This window comes from Corvus hawaiiensis, chromosome 3 (genome assembly GCF_020740725.1).
Source record: "Corvus hawaiiensis isolate bCorHaw1 chromosome 3, bCorHaw1.pri.cur, whole genome shotgun sequence".
Taxonomy (NCBI): domain Eukaryota; kingdom Metazoa; phylum Chordata; class Aves; order Passeriformes; family Corvidae; genus Corvus; species Corvus hawaiiensis.
Genome location: NC_063215.1, coordinates 106,261,954 through 106,283,598, shown reverse-complemented (window position 1 = coordinate 106,283,598; position 21,645 = coordinate 106,261,954). Strand labels below are relative to the sequence as shown.

The 21,645-nt window shown below is 49.8% G+C and overlaps 1 protein-coding gene and 3 long non-coding RNA genes across 4 annotated transcripts; all 4 read right to left on the bottom strand.

The window, feature by feature from the left end:
* Positions 1-4,107: 4,107 nt before the first annotated feature.
* LOC125323419 (TOG array regulator of axonemal microtubules protein 2-like) lies at positions 4,108-8,617 on the bottom strand. Its single transcript, XM_048298362.1, has 3 exons — positions 8,489-8,617; positions 7,090-7,306; positions 4,108-4,488 (listed from the first exon to the last, which is right to left on the bottom strand). The coding sequence occupies exons 1-3, from the start codon at positions 8,558-8,560 to the stop codon at positions 4,253-4,255; spliced, it is 525 nt and encodes a 174-aa protein (XP_048154319.1). The 5' UTR covers positions 8,561-8,617; the 3' UTR covers positions 4,108-4,252.
* A 9-nt stretch (positions 8,618-8,626) lies between these two features.
* LOC125323420 lies at positions 8,627-12,510 on the bottom strand. The gene is made up of 3 exons (XR_007202517.1): positions 12,473-12,510; positions 11,413-11,516; positions 8,627-8,693 (listed from the first exon to the last, which is right to left on the bottom strand). It is a non-coding gene; the product is annotated as an uncharacterized LOC125323420 (long non-coding RNA).
* A 39-nt stretch (positions 12,511-12,549) lies between these two features.
* LOC125322534 lies at positions 12,550-15,483 on the bottom strand. Its single transcript, XR_007202062.1, has 3 exons — positions 15,442-15,483; positions 13,791-13,943; positions 12,550-12,590 (listed from the first exon to the last, which is right to left on the bottom strand). It is a non-coding gene; the product is annotated as an uncharacterized LOC125322534 (long non-coding RNA).
* Positions 15,484-15,636: 153 nt separating this feature from the next.
* Positions 15,637-20,525, bottom strand: LOC125322441. Its single transcript, XR_007202002.1, has 4 exons — positions 20,371-20,525; positions 18,232-18,364; positions 16,438-16,543; positions 15,637-15,677 (listed from the first exon to the last, which is right to left on the bottom strand). It is a non-coding gene; the product is annotated as an uncharacterized LOC125322441 (long non-coding RNA).
* Positions 20,526-21,645: the final 1,120 nt, after the last annotated feature.

Genomic DNA, 21,645 nt, shown 5'->3' with positions numbered 1-21,645 from the left:
TTCTTCCTTCAAAGGCAGGAGGAAGGAGTGGGAACATTTCTCCTTTCATGCTAAATGTCTTTTTTTCTCTACTAATTATGACCTTAGAAAGGGTGCAGGGAGATGAAAGGCATGTGCAGGATGGAGAGGAATGTTTTCTTTTCCTGTGGCGCATTTCCCGAGCCCCAAGGTACCAGTGCAGCTCCTGGAGTAATTTTCACTGCACCACCGGAGCATACTCCCAGTGACCAAGCTCTGGGAGAATCCACTGAGCCCATCAAGGAATTGAAAGGAATTTGAAGACATTTAAACCAGGATGGTTTTCAACCAAACTGTCACAATGCCACCCCTGGGTCAGCATTCCAATGGTCATTTTAGGACAGACATGCCCTGTACCTACTTGCATGTTCAGAGTTCTTCTCTTTGCTTTGGCTGCTGGATCTTGGCCTTGAGAAAAGGGAGGACAAAAGAACATATGAGGAGGTAGAAAGAGAAGGGCATGGAATGTGTGTAGCATCAAAGGAGGCAAACCTTCTTAGCATGGTCCCCCTGATGAAGGAGGAAATGCAACACATAAACCCAACACGATGCAAAGCTGAGGAATTGTCCTTAAGCTTTCAGGTGCTGGAGTCCCACAGAGCTTGCCAAGCTCCGGCTGAAACACAGCAGTCATTCTTCAACTTGCATCAGACCTGCCCAGTTCTCTCCTTTTGCAGCCAAGTGGCTCCTACAGCCTCTGTGAAGCAGCAAGAGCTGCTGAGCTGAGACACAAGTCTGTATGGAGGGCAGCTACTTTTGTTCTCCGGCCCAAGCTTGACTTTGCCTGCTCATGCCTTACACTGGTGACAGTCTCGGGCTACATGGGGTCATAGCACTGCTCTCTCCTGAGAATGACAGTACACCTCCTTGCTCTTTCAAGGACAAAAAGGCCTTTTCCAACTCAGCTGCTAGGTAAGGACATTCCGATTGCACTTTAAAAGCCCTACGGACGCTTTTCAATTGGAATGATACTTCTGGGACTCCTGCTTTATCCTTGTCACTAGGATAAGCTTGACAGCTACATTTTCTCACACATATATCCAAGCCAATATCTTTGCATCAGGTACAGTCCTATAACTCTTCTCTAGCACCTTGCCCTCTTTGATCTTAAGCCCAGATCGAAATACTAAACATCGATCAGATGATACATCTGTACCCCAAGTTTTATCTGGGCTCTGGTTTCACGGTGGAGGCCCAGGCACAGAGAAGTCACACCTGACATTTACAGGAGCAGCACCTGAATTTGCAGACACCTCCTCAGTAGCCAATATTTGCCCTGACATATCCTCATGGCTGCAGAAGTTGACAGGCAAGGATCACAGTATTCAAAGAACCGCAGTATCCAGATCCATGCAATACAGTTCCCAAATGACAGCACAAACACCACAGAGGGAATCAGTAGCCAAGTCCAGCAGAGGACCTGTTCTGAGGTGCTCTTAAGCCCTGCCTCCTCTTCCCCACAACCACCTCTGCTCTTAGGGCATATGGTGTTGGCTTTGCCATTGTGCTGGATCACCACAGATGGGCAAAATGGGGAATACACTGAGGTTTGCCTAAATACAAGGGAGAGATGACTGTGGAAAATAACCTCATGAGATGGGAAGCGTGAGGGGAACAGCACACTGGAGCAGCAGACACCTTGGCTTACCTCATCTCCTGGGACTCCTGGAAATCCAGCTGCGGAGAGCTTGGGACAGACGCTGCCGCACTGCTCACAGGGGGACTCACTGCCTTGCGTATTGGGGGGATCAAAGGTGGTCCCAATGATCCCTTCTTCATATCCCCACCACTGGAACACAGCAAGGAAGCCTGCAAAGAGTAGAACACAGTACTCCTCAGATCAAGCATCCAGCCTTGCCCCCATTCATGCCTGAAGACATTTAGCCATGCTCTTAGCTGAGACCTGGCAGAGATGTCAATGGAGCAGCTTGGTCTAGGACAGGGAATGGAAAGGGAAGTGGTGAGGGAGAGGCCATGTCCCACATTTGCCACCGCTATCCCTGTGCTCACTTCTCTGGAAATGTGGCTACATTCCCAGATGGCATCCACATGTTTGGCACCAGGATGTTCTGCGGTGCCACTGCCTCCACTGGCCTTTTGGGTCGTATGGGAATGGCCTTGGATCCCTATTCTCTCCCTGTCCCTAAAGCACCTAACAGCCAGTGCGGATCTCCAGCCAAGTCCCCACAAAGCCATCCTGCAGGATGTCCAAACCTGCTTTTCTCAAGCCCCTCATTTCTGCTGCTGCTTCCCTTCCCTCGTACAGTTCCCCAGCAGCCTTTGAGCCCCGATGCTGCTGAGCTCTGGGCATGCTCGGTGCTCTCCAGCTCCCACACATCCATCATCTCAGGCTCACTGGCATTTAGGAAGTTCTGCTGAGCTCCCTGCCCTGCTGCTCTCTGGAAGGCCTCTGCCTGCCCAAGTTGCTCCAGGGCCCCCATGCCATGTCCAGCAAGCGGGGTGGAGGCAGCGGGGGCAGATGCACACCCTTCCTTAGTATCCCATTGTCCCTGGCACAGCTAAAGAGCCAAATCAGGCCCTGTTCAAACTTCAGTGGAAGGATCAGTTCCTCTCAGGGATACGCTGGGCTCTTTCTCAGCAAGGCTGGAATCAAGTACACAAGCCTTGGGTTGGACATTCTGTTTACCAAAGCTGTTGTTCATCTGCCTCCTCCTGCACCCCACGGCAAACCCAAAACAACTGCAGGTCCTGGCCCTGCTGCAAAGGCAATCGTGGGGGTGGGCTCTGGGCTGCTCTCCCCATGGCCACCTGCCATCCCTTCCCTCTGGACAAAGCCGTGCCAGAATGCACAAAGCTGCCCAGAAGCTGATGAAGTCTAGAAATAGCATCAGAGACAACTGGGCACAAGGGCATGGCTGTACAACTCAAAAGCTGACACAACCTGGAACTGACTTTGCAGGACTGCCTGTTCCAGCAAACACCTTTCTCCGTCCAAACCGGACACAGCTGACAGAAAACACCACCAAGACACAGAGATGGTTCACACATACCCGTAGTTTACTAAATGTAGAAGGATTGGTTCACAAGATTGGCCAACTTCAGCTGCTCTGACTGCCTGTTGGTGTTTTCTCAGCCATAAGACAGAGCAGGAGCCACAAGAGAGCCAGAAACCATTCAAAGACCTCCCCTGCTATTGATACTCGCTGAGGACATGAAGCCTGCACAACACACCCACTGCAAAGACAGCCTGAAGTGCAGTGTCCTGCTGAGCTCTCCCTTTGCTCAGCTGCTTCCCTGGCCTCACACCACAGCAAAAGGTCTCCGAGCTCTGCCTACAGCACATAAACTGGAAATCCACCAGACAGGACTTAGGTTGGTGTCCTTACCATATGTCCTTTTCTCTCTGAACTCAGCTCCTGCTTTTTTCTCCTGTCATCATCATTGCCGGTGACATTTTTCCCATTCTCCTGCTCTCTGCTACTTATTTTGTTTGTGTTAGAAGAAGGAGAGCTCTTCTGGATGGGAGGCAATGGCTTGGAGGGAAGGAGCATAGAGGGAGATTCCACGGTAAACTTCTTCGCAAGAGTGTAGCCAGTCAGTCCTGCAAAGTGGAGACACAAAATATAACAGAGGCCACAATGCCAACATAAAGCATCAGAAGCTACAGTATTTCATGTGAGAGATTCCCTGGAAACTTCTAAAGAGCTGCACAGGGAAACATGCTCCTGCCAGCAGCCACTTGAGGCAGACCAGGGAGACACCCTGACCCACTTGCACAGAGCCAGCACAGGAACAGCCTGGCCTCTGGGCTGCCCTGGGACAGCAGGGAGCCCAGAGGCCTGTGCTTTCCAGGAATGGCTCAGCTGCACACGCACCCTCCTGCTCCTCTCCCGGCCCCACAGCTGAGCAGCCCTACAGCTCCACGGGGCACTGGGAGCAGCACAGCTCAGTGCAGGGGGCACATGCAGGGCAGAACTGTTCCCTGGCAATGTGCCCAGGCTCTCTAGGCTGGCACAAGAGCCTTCCTCCCGCCAGAGAGCGGCCCAGCTCCCGCCTTACCTCTTTGTGAGGCTGAGCCATGCTCAGCCTTCACCTTGTCCTCAATTGGAAGTTGCTTCAGGCACCCCATGCCACGACTAGGAAGGGGGGTGGAGAGAGCGGGGGCAGGTGCACACCCTTCCTTTGCATTCTGTCCTTTTTGGCACAGCTAAGAAGTCACGTCCGGAGGTGTCCAACTCAGCACTTTGTCATCTTCCTGCAGGTCATCGAGCCTTCACCAGCCCAAAATGTCGGAGAGGTTTTCCCGCACATGCGGAGGCTGGCTGGCAGCATGCTTCCTCAGCTTGGCGCCCATCACCTTGTAGAGGGCGCAGGCAAGCTTGGTGACCACAGTGCGGACATTGGCGCTTCGGACAGGCAGCGCCTTGTTCCCCAGGAAGGACCAGAGCACGGGCAGGGCGTAGCGCTGGACGACTTCGGGGCTCCTGGGATAAACCCATGCCACAAGCGCTGCCGGAAGAGAGACGCAAACTTCTTAACCACCAGCCTTAATGCAAACAAGGATCTACCTCTAGTTGTGATTTTGGGAGTCTCTCTGGCTAAGATCAGTGAAATAACAGTGAGAGCCCCATGATCCAGAAATGGGCAAAGCAGCTGAACATCCCCAAAACAGAACCACCAAGCCCTCAGGACTAATTTCTCCAGATCCGAGCCTTGTACCTGTGGCAGACTTCACAGCTTTACTAAATCATTCCACAATCTGTTTCTGGCATGATGAATGACCAAAATGTCAAATTGCTGTTTATTTCCATTTAGAAGTTGTCTAAACCCACTGCTGAAGGTTTGAAAGGCACTTTAGAGAGGAAATTGAGAGATTTCTAATAAAAAGGATGACTCCGTTTTTGTGACCTGGCTTAATTAGCAGTGGATTTAGACCCCGCTAAAGCAAGGCTATAAATAAAGCAAGGCTATACACTGTCTTCTCTAGTATATATTGAGGTTATCATTTTTCCATCCCTTGGCTATTGCTGACATAGCAAGCTCCTCTGAGCAATCAATTATCAGCTGCATTTGGAGCATTTTGGGCAGCACTGACATAGGAAGACCCTGACTGCACACCCTGAAATGCTCAGTCCAATGGCACTTCCACAGCACAGGCAGGGAGCCTCAGCACTCTGCTTCTGCCCCTCTGCCCCCAAAGGCTGCCTTGCACAAAATCCGTGCCTCTAACACGTGTGCTGAGTTTTGACCTAAGCTGTGACCCCCAGGCACTGCAGGCTTCCGCCTCAAAACTTTCCAAGAGCAAAGCAAGAATTCTGTGAGGACAAAACAAACCGATCCCCTGAAACAGCATTTGCCACCATTTTCCCTAAAGGATCAGAGCTGTCCCTGAGCTTCCAAGAGAGGAGCCAGCTTGGGAATTTTTAGCCCCTCCCTTTCCTGGAGGCAGCTTCTGAGATGCCCCAGTGAGAGCTCAGCCCCGAGGCCGAGTGCCGCCCCCATCTCAGATGCTGCACACCTCTGCAGCAGCCAGGGAAAACCTGCCCAATACACCTTCCATGGGTATTGGGCAGGAGGGACAAGCTCAGCACCTCCTGATTTGGAGGAGCCACTCTAGTGTCTATTCACTGGCATTCCCTGTAAATTCTGCCTCGGAAGACCTCTTGCCTTAGAAGGGGAGGCCATACCTGAGAGATGCTCCGTGACATCCAGCAGAGCTTGGCCCTTCAGTTCACTCCTGCGGTGGCTGAACTCTTTCATCAGGGATACTTTATCTACAAGGGAAACACACATTTCTGCTCTCTCTTCTGAGGTCATAAGAGAAAGGACAGTGGGGAGGGAAAGGGCAGGGGCAACTACATTTTGCAAAAGAAAGGAAATTCCTGCCGATTTTTGAATCCTTTTCTTCTTTCCTTCCAGCCTACTTGGGAGGATTTTAAATTCCAAAAGAAAAGCTCTCCTTTCACATTTTAAATCCAAAGTTGTCTGCTGTACCAGGAGCTATGTTAAACATTTCACATCAGGGACCTCAAGACTTCAATCACACGTAAGCAGTGAAAAGGTTTTGCATCCCAGAGCTTTGCAGAAGTGATCTTCTCTCTCCCCTATGGAAAAGGGTGAGAAGGCTCCAAAATGCACACCTCCATTCCCACCTGAAGGATAAGCTGTTTTTAAATTGTCAGGTTACCTGTGTGGATCTAGGGACAAGACTCCAAGTTACTCATACAAGAGCTATTAGTGCTCAGTGCCTCAGTAGCCTGTGGGTTTCTGTAACATCTGTGAAATCAGATCTTGGCAGAGAGACTGGAAAATGAACTGATTTCCCAATACTTGACCGGCGTATGTATTTTGGTTTTTCTTGTGCCTATCTGTCGCGGTTTTGGGGGTCTCGTTTGAATTTAAACACTGTTGCCTGCATTGGCCTGCAAGCCTCGAGTCCTGCCACTCTAATAAGCCAAGGCAAGCTTTTCCTGGAGACAGAACATGTGTGGGATGAAGTTTGGTACCTCACAGGGTCACAGGGCTGGCAGTGACAAAGCAGGCAATCTGCTTCATTGGGAACCACTACAGAGCTACACCCCAGTGTGGGTTTCAGTAGCAGGGTATTATTAAGAGCTCCTTTCCTGCATGAGATACAAAATGGAGGTCCCAAATGATCTTCATGCAAGCATGCAGTAAAGAACTGATCCTGCTGTCCTAATGAAGCTAATGCCTATGATGTGGAGCCTTCCAGGAGGCTGCTCTGCAGAGGTTCTGATGCGCCGCTGTCCCTTCATGCCAACAGCAAAGCTATTCATTTGGGAAGTCAACTGGGGCCCAGGCAAACTCCAAAAATCCCTTTGGCCCTGAATTCCAGCAAAGCTGTAGTCCAGCACTTCCTCTTCAGACAAGCAGCACAGAGCCAAGGGCTCCTGGGACTTTTGGGAAATGCTGATGCACATTCAAGCCTGCTGGGGGACTGGTGCGTAAGGACTGCACCTGCACAGCTTCTGGTGGATGTCAGCTGGAGGTTTCCACAGACAACAACAGCTGTCAAGGCACTCAGCGTTCTCTTGACTCGCAGAGGCAGAGACACACTTGAGGAGAGTCCATGCCAGGGCTCAGCCTTACCTAAGTGAGCCATGGATTCTTCCAGCGCTTTCACAGCTGCGGCATAAACCTCGGGGTCCTTTGAGTTTAGGTTGTTTGTTATTCCTTCAACCAGACAGATGATCACCGGGTTTAAGCCATCTTTCAGGATGCCTACGATTTCAGCCAGCACGTCCAGCGCCTTCTGCTTCACTTTCTTGTGCGTATCACCAAGTCTCGGGACAAAATAATCAAAAATCTGTGAAGAGAACAAACAACATGAAAGCTGGATTAAAATGTCCTTGTTTGAGGAAGGGACGCAGAAGTGAGCACTCAGCAATGTAAAAGATGAAAGTGATCCTTCCTGTCAGGTCAGCACTTGCTTGCACAATTTCCCTGTTTTCCTGTGGGCCGCTCACTGGAATGGTTGCGCAACCTCATGCTGGTTGAAAGATTTTCATATATTTTGAAGAGCTTTGGGTGGGGACAGAATAGTTCCTATGGTGTTTCTCTCCACATTTCAGTCATTAAATTCATCCCATTTATTGATGCAAAACAGTATCTTTGCTTTCGAAGTATGGAACCAGATATTTACAATGCCCCTTTTTCTACGCAGTTGTCTCAAGTTCTGAGGACAGTTACGATTTTGCCAAAACTATGGCTGGAGGAGATCCAGGTTTTGTTCCATCTGTCTCAGAACCTGTGTCTGGAGAAGTGCAGGGCTCTGATCAACTCTTCCAGGATCCAGACCAATTGTCTACCCAGCAGGTAGACTTCTGAAATTTAATGTGCTGGACCACTCTCATTAGAGCAGGTTCAGTCCCTTGACAGCCACATTATCAGGCACCATTTTCTGGACAAAGGGAAAAAGCAGCTACTGGGAGGAGAAGGAAGAGATCTGTCCCTAGCCATTTCCCTCCTTTTCCAAAGAGAAAAAAGACCCCCCAAGAATGGTGAGCACCGTCTTTACCAAGAGGACTAGGGATGCCGATGGAAACGAGTAACCAGAGTTGTGCCTGTGCAAGACAAGTCGGAGTTTACAGAAGTATCCTTTTAAAAAAAATTGGTTTAAACCTGCCCAGCCTGATACTTCTCTTCCCCATCCAAACCCATTTTTTTGTCTAGAGAATAATTGCCACGCTTTCAGTGGCTGGATTCCCTTCACTTAACCCAAGTGGGAGTAGGAGACAGCAGAAGTTACACCAGCAGAAAACTCTGTCCTCCTCTGATGAACAGCATCAATAGGCACCTGCCAGACAAATACATCTGGACCGAAAGAACTTGTCCTGAAGCGTGGACCTGAATTAAATATTTCAGGGTAAGAGGCACCAGCCTGTCCCACACAGCCAGGATGTAGTGCCAAGACACACTGAATTAACTTTCCTGCTGCAGGCTTGGGAAAGGAGCTAAAGGAAAGGAACAATGAAGACACCCTACATACTTGGACAGTGTTAGTGGAGACGAGCTGGGGGCTGCTTTTGCACAGGTCTAGGAGGAGTGCCACTCCTTCCATCCGTGTCTTAAACTCCTTGGCTTCCAGGAGATTGTACAGCTTCTGGAGCGGCTCCGTTTCTTCTACAGCCGGAGGTAACGTGACCTGGGCTTTTGGGCGGCGTAGGAGGCGTCCATCAGAGGTAGACTTCACCCTGTTGAATAAAACCAAATGCGGACCTGTTGGTGATCATACCTTCAGTTAATTGTGAGCAGAACATCTTGGAGAGGTTTCCTAATGATGTGATTTCAAGCTAGAAAATCCTGATCTGAAAAACAACGGGAGACCTCATGACAATCTGTCATGGGTTAGCAAGCATAGTCCCGGAAGTGATGTTCTTGCAAAGGAGTGCTTACAGCTCCTTCTGTGACCTGACAGAACCTATCAGCTGGCCACTTTGAATATGGACAATTCTTTAAGCCACTTAAAGTTGTGACCGCCTCTGTGATCCACACTTAAGAACAGGAAACCCCGAGGCAGACTCTCTCTGTCTTGTTTCCGGTGCTGGGACAGGTGGCTGCGGGCCCCGTGTGGGGGCCAGCGGGCCCGGCCCAGGCCCTGCTCAGGCCAGGCCGGGTCGGGCCACGGCCATCCTGGAGCCGACGGGCCCTGTTCCACCCGCGGAACCCCCCCCATAGCAGGGCTGTGGGCAGCCGGAGCGGCTCGGCTCCCCCTCTCCAGAGCTGCCAAGATTCAGCTAAAGCTGCACGGCTGTCTGGCAGAGGTCATGTGACCAACAGCGATAAGCCACATTCCAGCTGCAAGGCCTAGGTGAGATTAACCCTTTTAGTGCTATGAAGAGCTGAAAACCGGAGGGAAGTGAAAGAGGAGATGCTTAAAGCTGAAATTCTGTTGTGAAGCTATGATCGATCAGAGTACCTGCTGTAATTTCATGAAGGCATGGGGGGTGGAGCATTCAACTTGTACTTGTGAGCAAAAGCACCTGTGCTGAGATAAGCAGATGCTGACGCAGCTGTAATTTCATGAGAAGTTTGAACAGGGAGAGATGGAAGTGATGAGGACTTTTGCTCCAAATGGAAAAGGAGAAAACCTCAGGTCCTAGAGATGCTCTCAGAGATAGTTCTAAAGAGGAAGATGAGGAAGACCCTTTGCTTCCAGGGAAGGAGAAGGGCCTCTATTCTTAGAAATGAAATACTCCCAGAGATGGGTGAAGAGAACTTTTGTTTCTGAACGGCTCAACCTTAAAATTTTACCCCAGCAATTCAAGAGTGGACCCTCGAAAGCAGTTGTGGGAAAAGCTGCAAGACGGGGGAAGGGACTCACATGCAAGCAGAGAACCAACCCGGGTGGCTGGCTCCTTGCGATAATGTTTTCATAGCATGGGCAAGAGACTCCTCTTCCTAAATGGACTGAACAAGGTTATTATGGAAGTGGTAAACAGACTGAACATCTCAAGGGCTGTCTTTTTACATTATCACTGCAAGAAGGGAGAAAGGCAGGGGGGAGGAGAAGTGTTCTGAAGGCGTGGTATGACTTGTTTTTCTTCTTTTAGGTCTGTTAATAAACTTCTTTCTATTCTTTCAAGTTTGGTGACTGCTTTGCGTTTCTCCTAATTCTTATCTCACAGAAGGTAAATAGTAATGAGTATTTTGGACCAAACCACTACACTAAATTGGTGTTTCTGCCTGGTTACAAACCAAACCCGCTACACAATCATTACAGGAGACAATCTGCAAGCAACATTCTCACCAGTGCTTACTCAGGAAAACCAAGGATGAGATGCATCTCACTTATCTCCAGACGGCTTCCCAGGTACACATGTCGCACTGCTTTGTGAAGAAAGAGAGACGCTACTTCCATGTTTAAATGCCTCATCATGAGGGAGGTGTGCGTCTTATAATAAGGAAACTCATCCCTCTGGAGAAGTGTCTCTACAGCAGGCATGACAATCTGGAAAAGTAGCTCAGATGCATCTGAACAGATGGATAGGGGCATATCTGAAGGATCCAGAAAATCCGTAACAGGGATAAAAACAGAAGCCAGACATCCCAGCACTACGCTCACATGATTGCTTCCCTAGAGACTAGATCCACAGCTTAACAAACCCACTGGGAACAACTCTCTTGAGCATGGGAAGATCCTGACTACGCTACTGAGGCATGTGGTCACTCTCCTGCCAGCGCTGAGCATGACAGAGCTAAATAAATCCCCTCTGTTATCAGAGGACAACAGGTACAAGTAGCTCTCCCACTGGCAGGAAGAGACAGCAAGGACCAAATTCCTGTCTCAAATGCTGATTGCAGCACAGGGGGAAATAAACCAAACATGCTGTCCATCAAGCAAACAGTATGAAGGACAGGAATGTCAAGACAAAACGTCCACATTGAGACACCTGTTGACCAAAGTTGCTCAGGAACTGGCTTGCTACTTACTACTCATCTTGGTACTGTCTGAGGGTAAGAAAACCATGACTCAGGAAGGCCAAACCACATGCATGGGAAGTGCTATTTTGGGGAACAGCATCTTGCTTCTAGACTGGGACTTCTCATCAAAACACCCATCTGAAAAAGACTGCTCTCAGAGGAAAAAAACCCTGCTTGAATTTACTTGTCCCAAGTGAGGCAGCGGAGACATGGCCCTCTCACAGCCTCCACAGCACTGTCCTTGCCACTGCACTGGATCTTCTGAGCTGCAACCAATGGGTGTCTTTTTGTCGCCCATTTTTTGTGGAAACCCTTCCAGAGAAGTTGTGTTCAGCGTAATGCAGAAGGAGACATTTTTTATGATAGAGCATTTGTAGGGAAAGGAAACAATCTCTGGCACAGGTCATCTCCACCAGAAAGATTTTCCTGAGGAAGAGACATGTAAAGCTTGCCACGTGCTTTGTCACATCTAACTAAAGTGCTCAGTACCGTTTACTAGAAGGCAATGTGGCCTGGGGCTTCTTCGAGCCATCGCTCCTCTTCTTCACAGGCTTCTCGACAGATGGGTGTTCATCCTTCTGCGTTTCCATCCCCTACAAAGGCATAAAGAAACCCCATGGATCTTTAGAATGTAAAATAGGAAATTACCTGTTTAAAACACAACTTATAACCAGGATCACTGCTACCAAGGCTTGGGCAAACCTTTCCGAACTTACAGAAGGAAACAGGCCAGAGGTTCAGTGATGCCAACTCTTTGTTTTCAATAGCCCAAGGCAGGTTATGGCTGCTACCATACTGAGCAGCAGTCTAAAATCCCCAATTCATTCCTCTTGAGCATAAATGGGAATAATGCAAACTGGTAGGGAACTAATGCTCTTAAAGGAAGCTGCAGAAAAATTTGGACTCTTTGGAGGTTGGCCCATTGTGTTGGAAGTTGATTTGGTTCCACACTCACTCTCCCTGGTGCTGCACAAAGGCACACTCCCTTCTATAACGTAGGTAAAAAGAATAAAAAAATAACCCAGGCAAACAAATGATTTTCCTCTGGATGCTGCTGAATTCACCAAGCTTCTTCCAGCTGCACAGGGCATGACAGCAGGGCAGTATTCCCAGAAGACAGATAGTAATTGTAGGAATTGGGATTGACTGGGACATCTTTTGAATATTTGGAAATTTTCTTGGCACTACTGCTTCCTGTGTCTTTTGCAAAGACTCTGTTATCTCCAGAAGCACTGTTCTCACTTAATTGCGTCACTGGGGGCAGAGTAGGGATAGTGGGGTGGGGGGTTATGCTTAAATGTAAACACATTTCCTCCTCTTTCCCTTCCCTGTTTGTGGCCAATATACAAAATATCCAATACCCCACTTTTCCCCTAATATTATCAATTCCTTTGTGCTCTGCAGATGAACAGGCTACGGATCAACAGTTCATTCCCAGGAGCAAAATGATTTGGCAGAAAAGGAATGAGATAAGATTAGGTATGTTTGATCTCATATCAGCAGTGGCAATACTTGCACAAAGGAGACATTTCTCCTACCAAGCACTTACTTTCTTCTTCATTCTTGTCAGAATATCTTCCAGGTCACGGGTGGAAAGAGATTGTTCCAAAAGCCTTTTAAATTTTTGGTGATTCAGCATCATTTTCACCATCTCCTGTCCATAATGCCTAAAACAAGAAAGAAAGAAAGAAAGAAAGAAAGAAAGAAAGAAAGAAAGAAGGAAAGAAAGAATAGAAGGTGAACAAACAAAGGAGGAGCGTTAACAGAATAAGCTGATACCTTAAACTCAGCAGCTGCCATACCTGCATGAGAAGGCATTACCTACTCAGCAAAGAGAGAGATTTACCTCCACTTGTCACTGCACAGTGCTGTCAGCTGAACACAAGAGGCAAGAGGAGAACGTGGGGCAACAGAAAAATACAATCTCACTCTGAAACTGTGGGTGCGCTTCTGTGGCATCGAAGGATCCCAGGGAACAAGCAAAACACCTCTGCTTTGAGTCAGAGCTTATTAGCAGTGTCTTGCTGCCATTGCACAGTAATTTGCCTTTCTTTAACTGGCAGGGAAGCCAGGACCAAATGCCTCATGCTTGCTTTTGATTATTCTATACCATATGTATGCACAGGGACAGCTAGTTGCTCATGCGTTCTTGGCAGCTATTAATGGGAATTGAATCCTCAAAGTGAGGGGATTTGGGTGGTTTGGGTTGATTTTGCCACTAGGAAACCACAGTTTTCTTCAGGAAGCAATTTGGAGGTCATTCAGCCACAGATAAGAGCATTATAGAAATCTGCAGAAGAGGTTTAGAAAGACTGAATACATTGGCTAAAGACCCCTGGAATATTTCTAGGAAAGTCTTAAGTTAATGAGAAATAGATGTATGCGATCCTTCAGTGATGAACATTAGCCAACATTTTGGCTTTGTCTTGTGCACCTAAGGCCAAGCAAAACTGTTTGACTGGCTCATCTGATGGCTCTTTTGATCTCAGGAAAGAATCATTCAAGTCCCAGGAAGTTGGCAATGCTCCCTCTTGCGGGACAACCTCAGGTTCCCCAGCACAGTCATTTCCCCAGACAAGCCAGGGCAGTGGTCACAGCACCAAGCCTGACAGAGCTCAAGAAGCCTTTGGACAATGCTCTCGGGCACATGGAGTGACTCTTGGGGGGCCCTGCACACAGGCAGGAGCTGGACTCGATGACACTGATGGGTCCCTTCCAATTCAGCGTATTCCGTGACTCTGTGAACCTCATCCACACAGTGAGGGAACTTAATATTTCCTTTAGCTTCCACTCTTTTGTGGTTTTGCCCTTTACAGCCAGACACCCAACAGTTTTCCTGTTTTAGGAGGTGAAATGAAGATCATTACCTTGTGTCCTCGTGACAGTCCTGAGCAAGCGTCCCTGCCGCGTGCGCCAGCCTCTCAGCCCTGGGCGTTCCTGCGAGCTTCGTGACTCCAGTTTTCTCCATCAAGGACAGGAGGAGTTGGGCCGCGCACTTCCGCACCTGGACGTGGCGGCTCCTGGGAAGAAGAGAGCGGACACTGGGGCACAGGGAGCAGAGGGACACAGCGCAGGCCTTGGCCAGAGCATGCTCCCTGTCATTGCTGGGGGAAGGAGGCCTGGGTTCTCCCTGACACTTGGGACACCTGTAGAAGGTTCTGTCCGCAGAGAAACACAAAGTTAGCACTCTACAGAAGGACTGCCTGCAAGCAAGAGTGAGGAATTCAGTCTCCCTGCACTATCTGATACTCAACGTCTTTCCCCAAATTCACTCTGAGAAAGAGGGAAATTAAAGACAACCCAGGCTGACCCATCAGGAGCCAGCCACTACACAGACAGCCGCAGCAGGATTGAGGATATTTGCACCCATTTACCCCCAAATCTGCAGACCTTGGGAAAGAAACAAATGCAGGGAAAACACGCTGTGGGACATGAAGTTGCAGAATATTCTGCAATGCAGCCAGTTTCTTCTGTGAGGCTTGGCGAGAGATACATCTGAACGTTTCCCCCTTTTCTAAAGCTGAGGAAAGGGTGGCAGTCAGTTTAGCCAGCTTGTCCTGTTCTAGACAGTGTCTCTTGGGCACTATCAGGCCCAGCACCAACACTTAAGGCAGCACCTGCTTCAGCTGTCCCATGGCAGTCGGCCTGTGAAGGTGCCTGTACAGTGATTCATCATCTCAAGGCTAACATGAGACATCAGTTTGAATAGCAAGTGGGCCTCTAAGGCCAGGACAGTCCTACAAGACTCCTCTTGGCAGGAGCTGCACCTGCTGTGCAGGCTGTGCCACACCCAGCACGTTCTCCCCCATGTGCTCCATGCCCCAGCAAGAACCCTCCTTACTTCTCAAGTGAATGGCATAATGAGGATGCATGGTTTTTCCCAAGGCCTCTGTGGTTAGGGCTGTGAAATATCAAAGAGCGCTCACAGCTGCAGTTGCAATTGTCCCTCTTCCCACAAAACCACAGGGCTCTATCCTTAGCCTTTGCAGGCACTTTCACTTGCCCACCATTCACCACATCTAGGCAACTCGGACAGACTGGGAGAACTCCAGGAAGCAGCAGCAAGCTGAGTCAGGGGAGGTTGAGCTTGGATATCAGGAAAAAGTTTTTCACCCAGAGGGTGGCTGGGCACTGGAACAGGCTCCCCAGGGTACTGGTCACAGCACCAAGCCTGAGAGAGTTCAGGAAGCCTTTGGACAATGCTCTCAGGCACATGGTGTGACCTTTGGCGTGTTTGTTCTGTGCAAGGGCAGAAGCTGGACTCGATGAGCCTGATGGGCCCCTTCCAACTCAGCATATTCTACAGCTCTGTGATTCTGTCAACTAAAGGGCTGCATGAGGGCAGAAATAGGTGACAAGAGGAAAGAAGTGAGGTTGATTGGAGAATCAAGTCACTGAGATCACAGAAGATGCAGGATACAGGACCCTTCCCTCCCACCGTTCCCATTCTCTCTCTCAGCCCTTCTCCCTCACACACAATAGAAGGTGAAGAATATCACTAAGAGAAGAAGAACCTACTGGACTCCACTGTCCATGAGAGCAGTCATTGCTCGTGCAGGAGTCACATGCTCCACCATGACTCCCAGGGTGTGACTGGCTGCTTTCTGAACAAACTCTGGGGAGTTCCACACCATCTGGAGAAGGACCCGAGCAACCTCATCCACCTCCGAGTCCATGTCCTTCTGCAAGGTCACAAAGAGCTCTCCAAGAGTGACGATTGCAGAGTAAGACACCTTTGAGCGAAGGTTGGTCACCTGGGGAAGTCATGCGGGGAAACATAAGAATCACCTTGAAAAGAAAACCAGTTGCCTTAGACAAAAGTCCCAGGAAATGACAACACTTCCCGCTGTGTCCAGGGGAACACAAAAGCACAGGCAGAGCAGAAGAGCACAAGCACAGAAAGGCACTTAACTCTGGCACCTACTTGTGCTAGGCCTCAGGCCTGCTTCCTGCAGGCCTAAAACATATTATTTCACTTAAAGTGTTCTACGTAATTCTTCTGGAATGTCCACTGCTTTGGTTTTAGGCCCTTTTATTCAAAAAACAAAGAAACAAATTAAAGCAAGGGCTGCTCTCAAGCCATAAAGGCACAAGTCATAAAGACAAAAGAGTCATTTGCTCCTGTTTGAAAAAGCAACAGCAGCAGTTGAAGCCCTCAGCCAGGAAACAGAAAACACAGGCTCAAGTCTACAGACTAATTGGCAGTGTTGAATTACAGCTTGGGCAGAGATTTGGACTGCAGCAAATAACATAATTAGTGTCTCCGCTTCTGCATTTGCACGTTGCATTGTAATGGCAGCTCGCTCCAAGAGGAGAGTGTCAGATGCCCGACCTACCAGTAAATAGAGCTGCATGTGCACACAGATCCTATAGAGAGCTGACAGACATGAGAAAGATAAGGTCTAGAAACAGAAATGAAGGCAGTCCCTGAGCACACAGGGAGATGAACAAGCACATATCTACTCTACACACCGTGTAAGAAGCACGGAGGACGATTCAGAACAATGTTCTTACCTCGTTGGTAAGTGCCAAGCAAACCTCACGAAGTCTACAAAGAAGGACTTCTGAGTGGGACTCAGCCAGGTGTTTGATGCTGAAGAGTCCCTTCTCCTTCAGCTCCCTGAAAGGCAAGTACCAAAAAGATTGACTTTCTCTCCACCCAAGAACTAGGCAGCACCCTCTGAATTTACCAGGCTGGCGGCTCAGTCAAACAAAGGGAGGTGCTTTTCAAGCAGTACGTGATGAAATCGTGGAACTTGCTGCCACAGGTTGCTGTGGCTGTCAAAAGCATACACAAATCCAAGAGGCAAATAGAGGGCTTTCAGAGTCTTCATTTGTGGCCGTTTAACAAGACAGCCTTTCTGAAGTCTCTGGCACATGAAGTCCCTATGTCAGTGCTTCCTGGAGGCTGTGAGACCGTGCCATGCTGCTGTTTCTTGTCACCTCCCTGTACCTGTCCCTGAGACACAGTCCCACTGGGCTGTGTCTGGGGCATTTTCCTTCTTTGCCAGCCCCAGCAGGCAGTTCAGCAGTGAGAGTCTGCACTGGCACTCTGTAGCTGAGTTTCCACTCTGCAATCTAGGCCTGTCTGTCACCCACTCCACTCCACCTCACACATTCCCCAAGAAAGCAGCAGGATGCCCCAGAAGATTCCACACCCGGGCAAGAACAGCTGAAAGTCTAGCTTTTCCCAAAAGCCCCTACCTAAAACAGCAGCAACATGTTATTTACAAGGTGCAAACAACTCCCTCTCTCAGCACTTGCTTTGGGCAGGACCTGAGCTACAGGAAGGCGCGTGATGCATCGGGGCTGCAGCGCAGGGCTGGCAGCTGATGACACGGGCATCCCTGAGTGTCACCCGGACCCCCCCACAGCTGCAGAAGCTCTCTGCACCTCACAGGGCACCAAACAGAAATGGGGAAGAGAAAGCAGAAGAGACAGGGCAGAGCAAAGGCGACTGCACAAGGAGATGCATCGCGGCAGATTTTTCATGCTCATCCCAGGGTGAATGGAGTCCTTATCCCAGGGTGAATGAAGCAGTGAGTAGATGATAACCCAGACATCAAAAAGACAACCAGTATCACCTAACATTTGTGGGGTTATCACCTCTGGGCCTCTACAGGCCTCCTTCTGTCTGTGTCTAAGTTTGGGACACATTGTGAGTATTGACAAAACATCTCAGGCCCATATGAAGCAGTGAGAAGGAAACAGTTGACTTGCAAAAGTGCAAGATTCCTAGAGGATTTTATTTCTTTTTCCTTCTCTTCTGCCATGAGCCCCTCAGGACTAATGACAGGCTGAGTGACTCTATAGCACAACTCAGTGCATTTCTCAGAAAGAAGAACTCCCTGTAGCTGCTCCTGGGACTCACATGCGGAAGGTCACAGGCAGACCCTGACTCCTGCCACTGCTGCCAGCAGTGGGGCCAGAGACAAATCTTACTCAGTCCCACTGGGCCCCGAGGCACGCAAATCTCTACACTCCAAACTGCTGCCATCCTGCTTCTGGCTTCAGCCAGCAAATCATCTTGTCCCACAGCTTTCTCTCTTCCCTCAAGATTTCCTTTGCAGCTCCACAGAGCAGCAGGCAAAGCGAGGAAACAGCACGGACCTGCTGCAGCTGGAGCACTGCTGCAGACCAAGGCCAAGAAAAGGCTGCTCTCAAATCTTTATCCTCTCTCTGCTCTGGAGTGGTTTCACTGGTGCCCCTCGGCTCTCTGGGCTGTTGGGGCTCAGAGGCACTAGCAAGATGCTCTCCTAACCTACCTTAACGCTAAGAGGGAGACAGAGTGAACGGGGCCTTTCTTACCAGTCATCGCTGCTGAGCAAGGAGAGTGCCTCGAGCAAGGACTGCTGTGGCTCCAAAGAGGCTCCGTCCTTCTGCCCCTTCCCACGGAGCGGCTCCTCTCGGCGCTCGGCACCAGTGGCCGTCTGCGGGGTCACTGTAAGGAGAGGGTCAGCCATGAGCGCTGCAGCCCCGGGCAAGGCACCCCGCCATGGAGCGGCCTGCAGCCCCATCTCCCAGCCAGGCTTCCATGAGGTACAAACTGGCACTGGCTCAGAGAATTCCCTGCTCTCTGGCTCCTTGCTTTCTCCCAGCCCCCCCAGCTGGGCACAGCTCCTTGGCTCAACCTGACAATTGCCCACACAGCGCCAGCTCCCAAGTGCCACAGGTACCACAGCCAGCGGCACGTTCCTGAGGCCGCAGAGCTCCCACTCCCTGTGAGACAGTGCCCACCAGCAGGACTTGCTCCCCACGAGGGACCCCTCAGCTGCCTCTCCTGTCTCAGCGCCCTGATTTCCCCGAGCCCTGAGGACAGAGGCACTCTGCAACTCCCTGAGGAAAGACCTGCAGCTGCCTCGTGACAGCACCAAGCCGAGCCTGAACAAGCGAGTCCTGCTGGGCCCGGCTGAATCCCCTCAGAGCAGCTACCAGGGAACAGCGATACCTGACCCTTCACACCTCACAGCGCCTCTGTTCCCATTGGCTTCAAATATTCTAGACAGAGGGCAGCTGAGTGCACTTACATTTCAGCCTGCTCTTGGGAAGGGAGTAGTTCATGGATTTTGTTCTTTCCAAGCATCATGAATCTTTACTATTTCAATAAAGTACACACTGGCTGTATTTGAAAGATGCTGAGGTGAAATTTGTTTGTCCTCAAATGGACTTGTGTGCACACTGTGCAAGTCTAAGCTTTCCCTTGTGGAAAAATGGAATCTCTAGCCCAGATGGTTGATAAAAAAGCCTTCCAAATGCAAATTGATGATAAGAATACATAAATACAGATGCAAATTGTTGGCAGACACAATCTCTTGATAGTCAGTTTACAAGGTATGAGAAAATTCAGATGATAAATGCATTTCTTAAGAAACCCACTTGTCATCCAAAGGACTCTTGATCATCAATTTCATGTCATGCACTCAACAGGTCGTTTTCTAATGTGTACAAGGAAACATCTGAGCTGTCTCAAATGATGGAGTTTAAATATTGCACAGAATCTAGAATATTCAGATGGGAGCTATCTGGCTGTCACTGATGTACCCCTGTCACTGCCATCAGTGGTGTCACTGCAGAAGGATGTGGATGTACACATCTATATTCAATAGGAATGGGGAGCCACGTCAGGCTAGTTCTGGTCAATTGTGACCATGGAAGTAGCATCACTAGAAAAGAGCACTCAAAGTATCATTCCTAGCTCCCTTCTTCTTCTCTCACCCTACTCAGGATCATAGCACAGGCAGGCTGCCCTCACAGGAGAGGCAAGAGCCACTAGGGACTATGTGCTGTGTATTCACTGCGGGCAGCAAACAGCCTGGGAGCACCAGGCAGCCCCTCCTGGCTGTCACCTGCTACACAGGCCGCTGTATTTGGGTGGGGTGACACAGGAGGCGCTGCTTGTTCCCTCTTGGCATTGCAGGCCGTGGGATGGCAGCGGCGAGAAGCCATTGGGCACTTCTGGGAGCAGCAGCACGGCTGCACCAAGTGGCTGACTGCCATGCAGAGACAACCCTTGCTGGGAGAGCAGGAAAGCTGGCTGCAGAGGCGGACAGCAGCACAGGCAGAGGGCCAAGATGGAGAGTGGACAATTGATCGTGGTGGTACTCGTAGGTGCACAGTGAGCACACCCTGCCAGACTGCCCCGAGCTCATCCCTGCAGTTACAGCTGCCTCCTGGCACCAGTGCTGTAGTTTGCTCTATCAGGATGGGCAAAAGCCAGAGCTTAGGTCTTTACCACTACTTTATGCAGCTCAGCTTTCCAATGGATCAATAAGAACCAACTGCTCCAGTACTGCCGAGCTGGAGTAACTCAAGAGTAGATTTGCTGTTCATTCTCAGCACAGGCTATGAACCCAAGATCCCAGCTGTGGTGGCTGAATCAGGAGGCAGTTTGTGCTCCTTGTGCAAGGAAAACCGGTGCAGGAAAAAGCTGCTGTGGAGCAGGCTTACCTGAGGAGTTGCGTGGGAAGCTGCCGTCTCCATGGATGATGGGCTTCTTGGACAGTAAGGGCACGTTGTCCTGCTTCCTCAAGACCTTCTTCTTCAAGGCACTACCAGGGTGTTTTCTCTGCACACTGGAAGCTGTGCCATTGACAGGCGGTAGGCTAAAGCCTGCAGGGACCAAAGAGGAGCTTGGAAGTGGAGGGTGGCAATGGAAAGGCCCAGAAAACTTGCTGGAGCTGGGTAACATCTCTTTGTTATCCCAAAGAACTTCAAGTATAACAGTGGCACAGCACCATGGGAAAGTGATCACAGAATCCTAGAAGAGTTTATGTGGGAAGGCACCTTTAACCACCATCTAGTCCAGCCCCCATGAGCAGGGACATCTTCAGCACGAGCAGCTTCCTCAGGGCCCCATCTAACATGGCCTTGAACACCTTCAAGGATCGATCAACAACAGCTTCTCGGGGCAAACTCTTCCAGTGTTTCATCCCCTTCATTATAAAGAAATTCTTCCTAATATCTAATCAAAATCTACCCTCTTCTGGTTTAAAACCAAATTGCAGTGATGCTTCCCCGAAGAAACAAGGAAACCCCAGTATTGCTTTGCTTTTGTTTTCCTGTTTCAGAGGCTGGCTGGGGAAGTTACCAAAAGAAAGCGCAGATAACCTTGCGTGATGCCCTCGGGCTGAGTGCTGCCTCCTGAGGTCCCTGCTGCTGCCCTGGGGCAGCGCACACAGCACTGCAGTCAGAGCCCCTCAGCCCGGATTCAGTCGGCAACGCTGCTTGCTCCTGGGGCTACAACAGAAGCACTGGCTCGGGGCTTCAGCACAGCTCTACAGCACCAGCTCCTCAGCAGGGAGTGGTGGGAGAAGGGTCTCTGGGGTTTTCATTAGAAGGAGTTGAATTTTGTTTCTTCCAGGTTGCACCTTGGTTGAAAAGCATTCTTTTGGACCCACTTTTCCTGGAGGCTGCTATCCAGGAGAGAGTCTGAAGCCCCAGTGTACTTTGCAAGACAGAATTTTACACTCTGAAGGACTTCAGAGGGGAAGGTGGGAAGCTGATATTCTGTTACGGACTCAGTGAGGCCATGGGCAAGACACTTCATGCCTCTCCATTTTTCTTTGGGGACCGGAAATACATCCTATGCAAACTCCCACTCAGATGCAAATGTAACAGCCCCCCAGTCTGAGGGCAACACTGTGCAGAGGGCAAGCAAGTGATCAGAAAGGACCACAGGTGTAGCAACCACTTACTTGCCGCAGCTGCATCCCCGGGGTCAAC

Coding starts and splice junctions, on each gene's coding strand:
- LOC125323419 (XM_048298362.1), bottom strand. CDS start 8,560: ATGGAAGGAGTGGCACTCCTCCTAGACCTGTGCAAAAGCAGCCCCCAG. Junction 7,307..8,488: donor TCTCCACTAACACTGTCCAA/GTATGTAGGGTG, acceptor TTCTCTTCACAG/ATTTTTGATTATTTTGTCCC. Junction 4,489..7,089: donor AGAATCCATGGCTCACTTAG/GTAAGGCTGAGC, acceptor CTCTTCCGGCAG/CGCTTGTGGCATGGGTTTAT.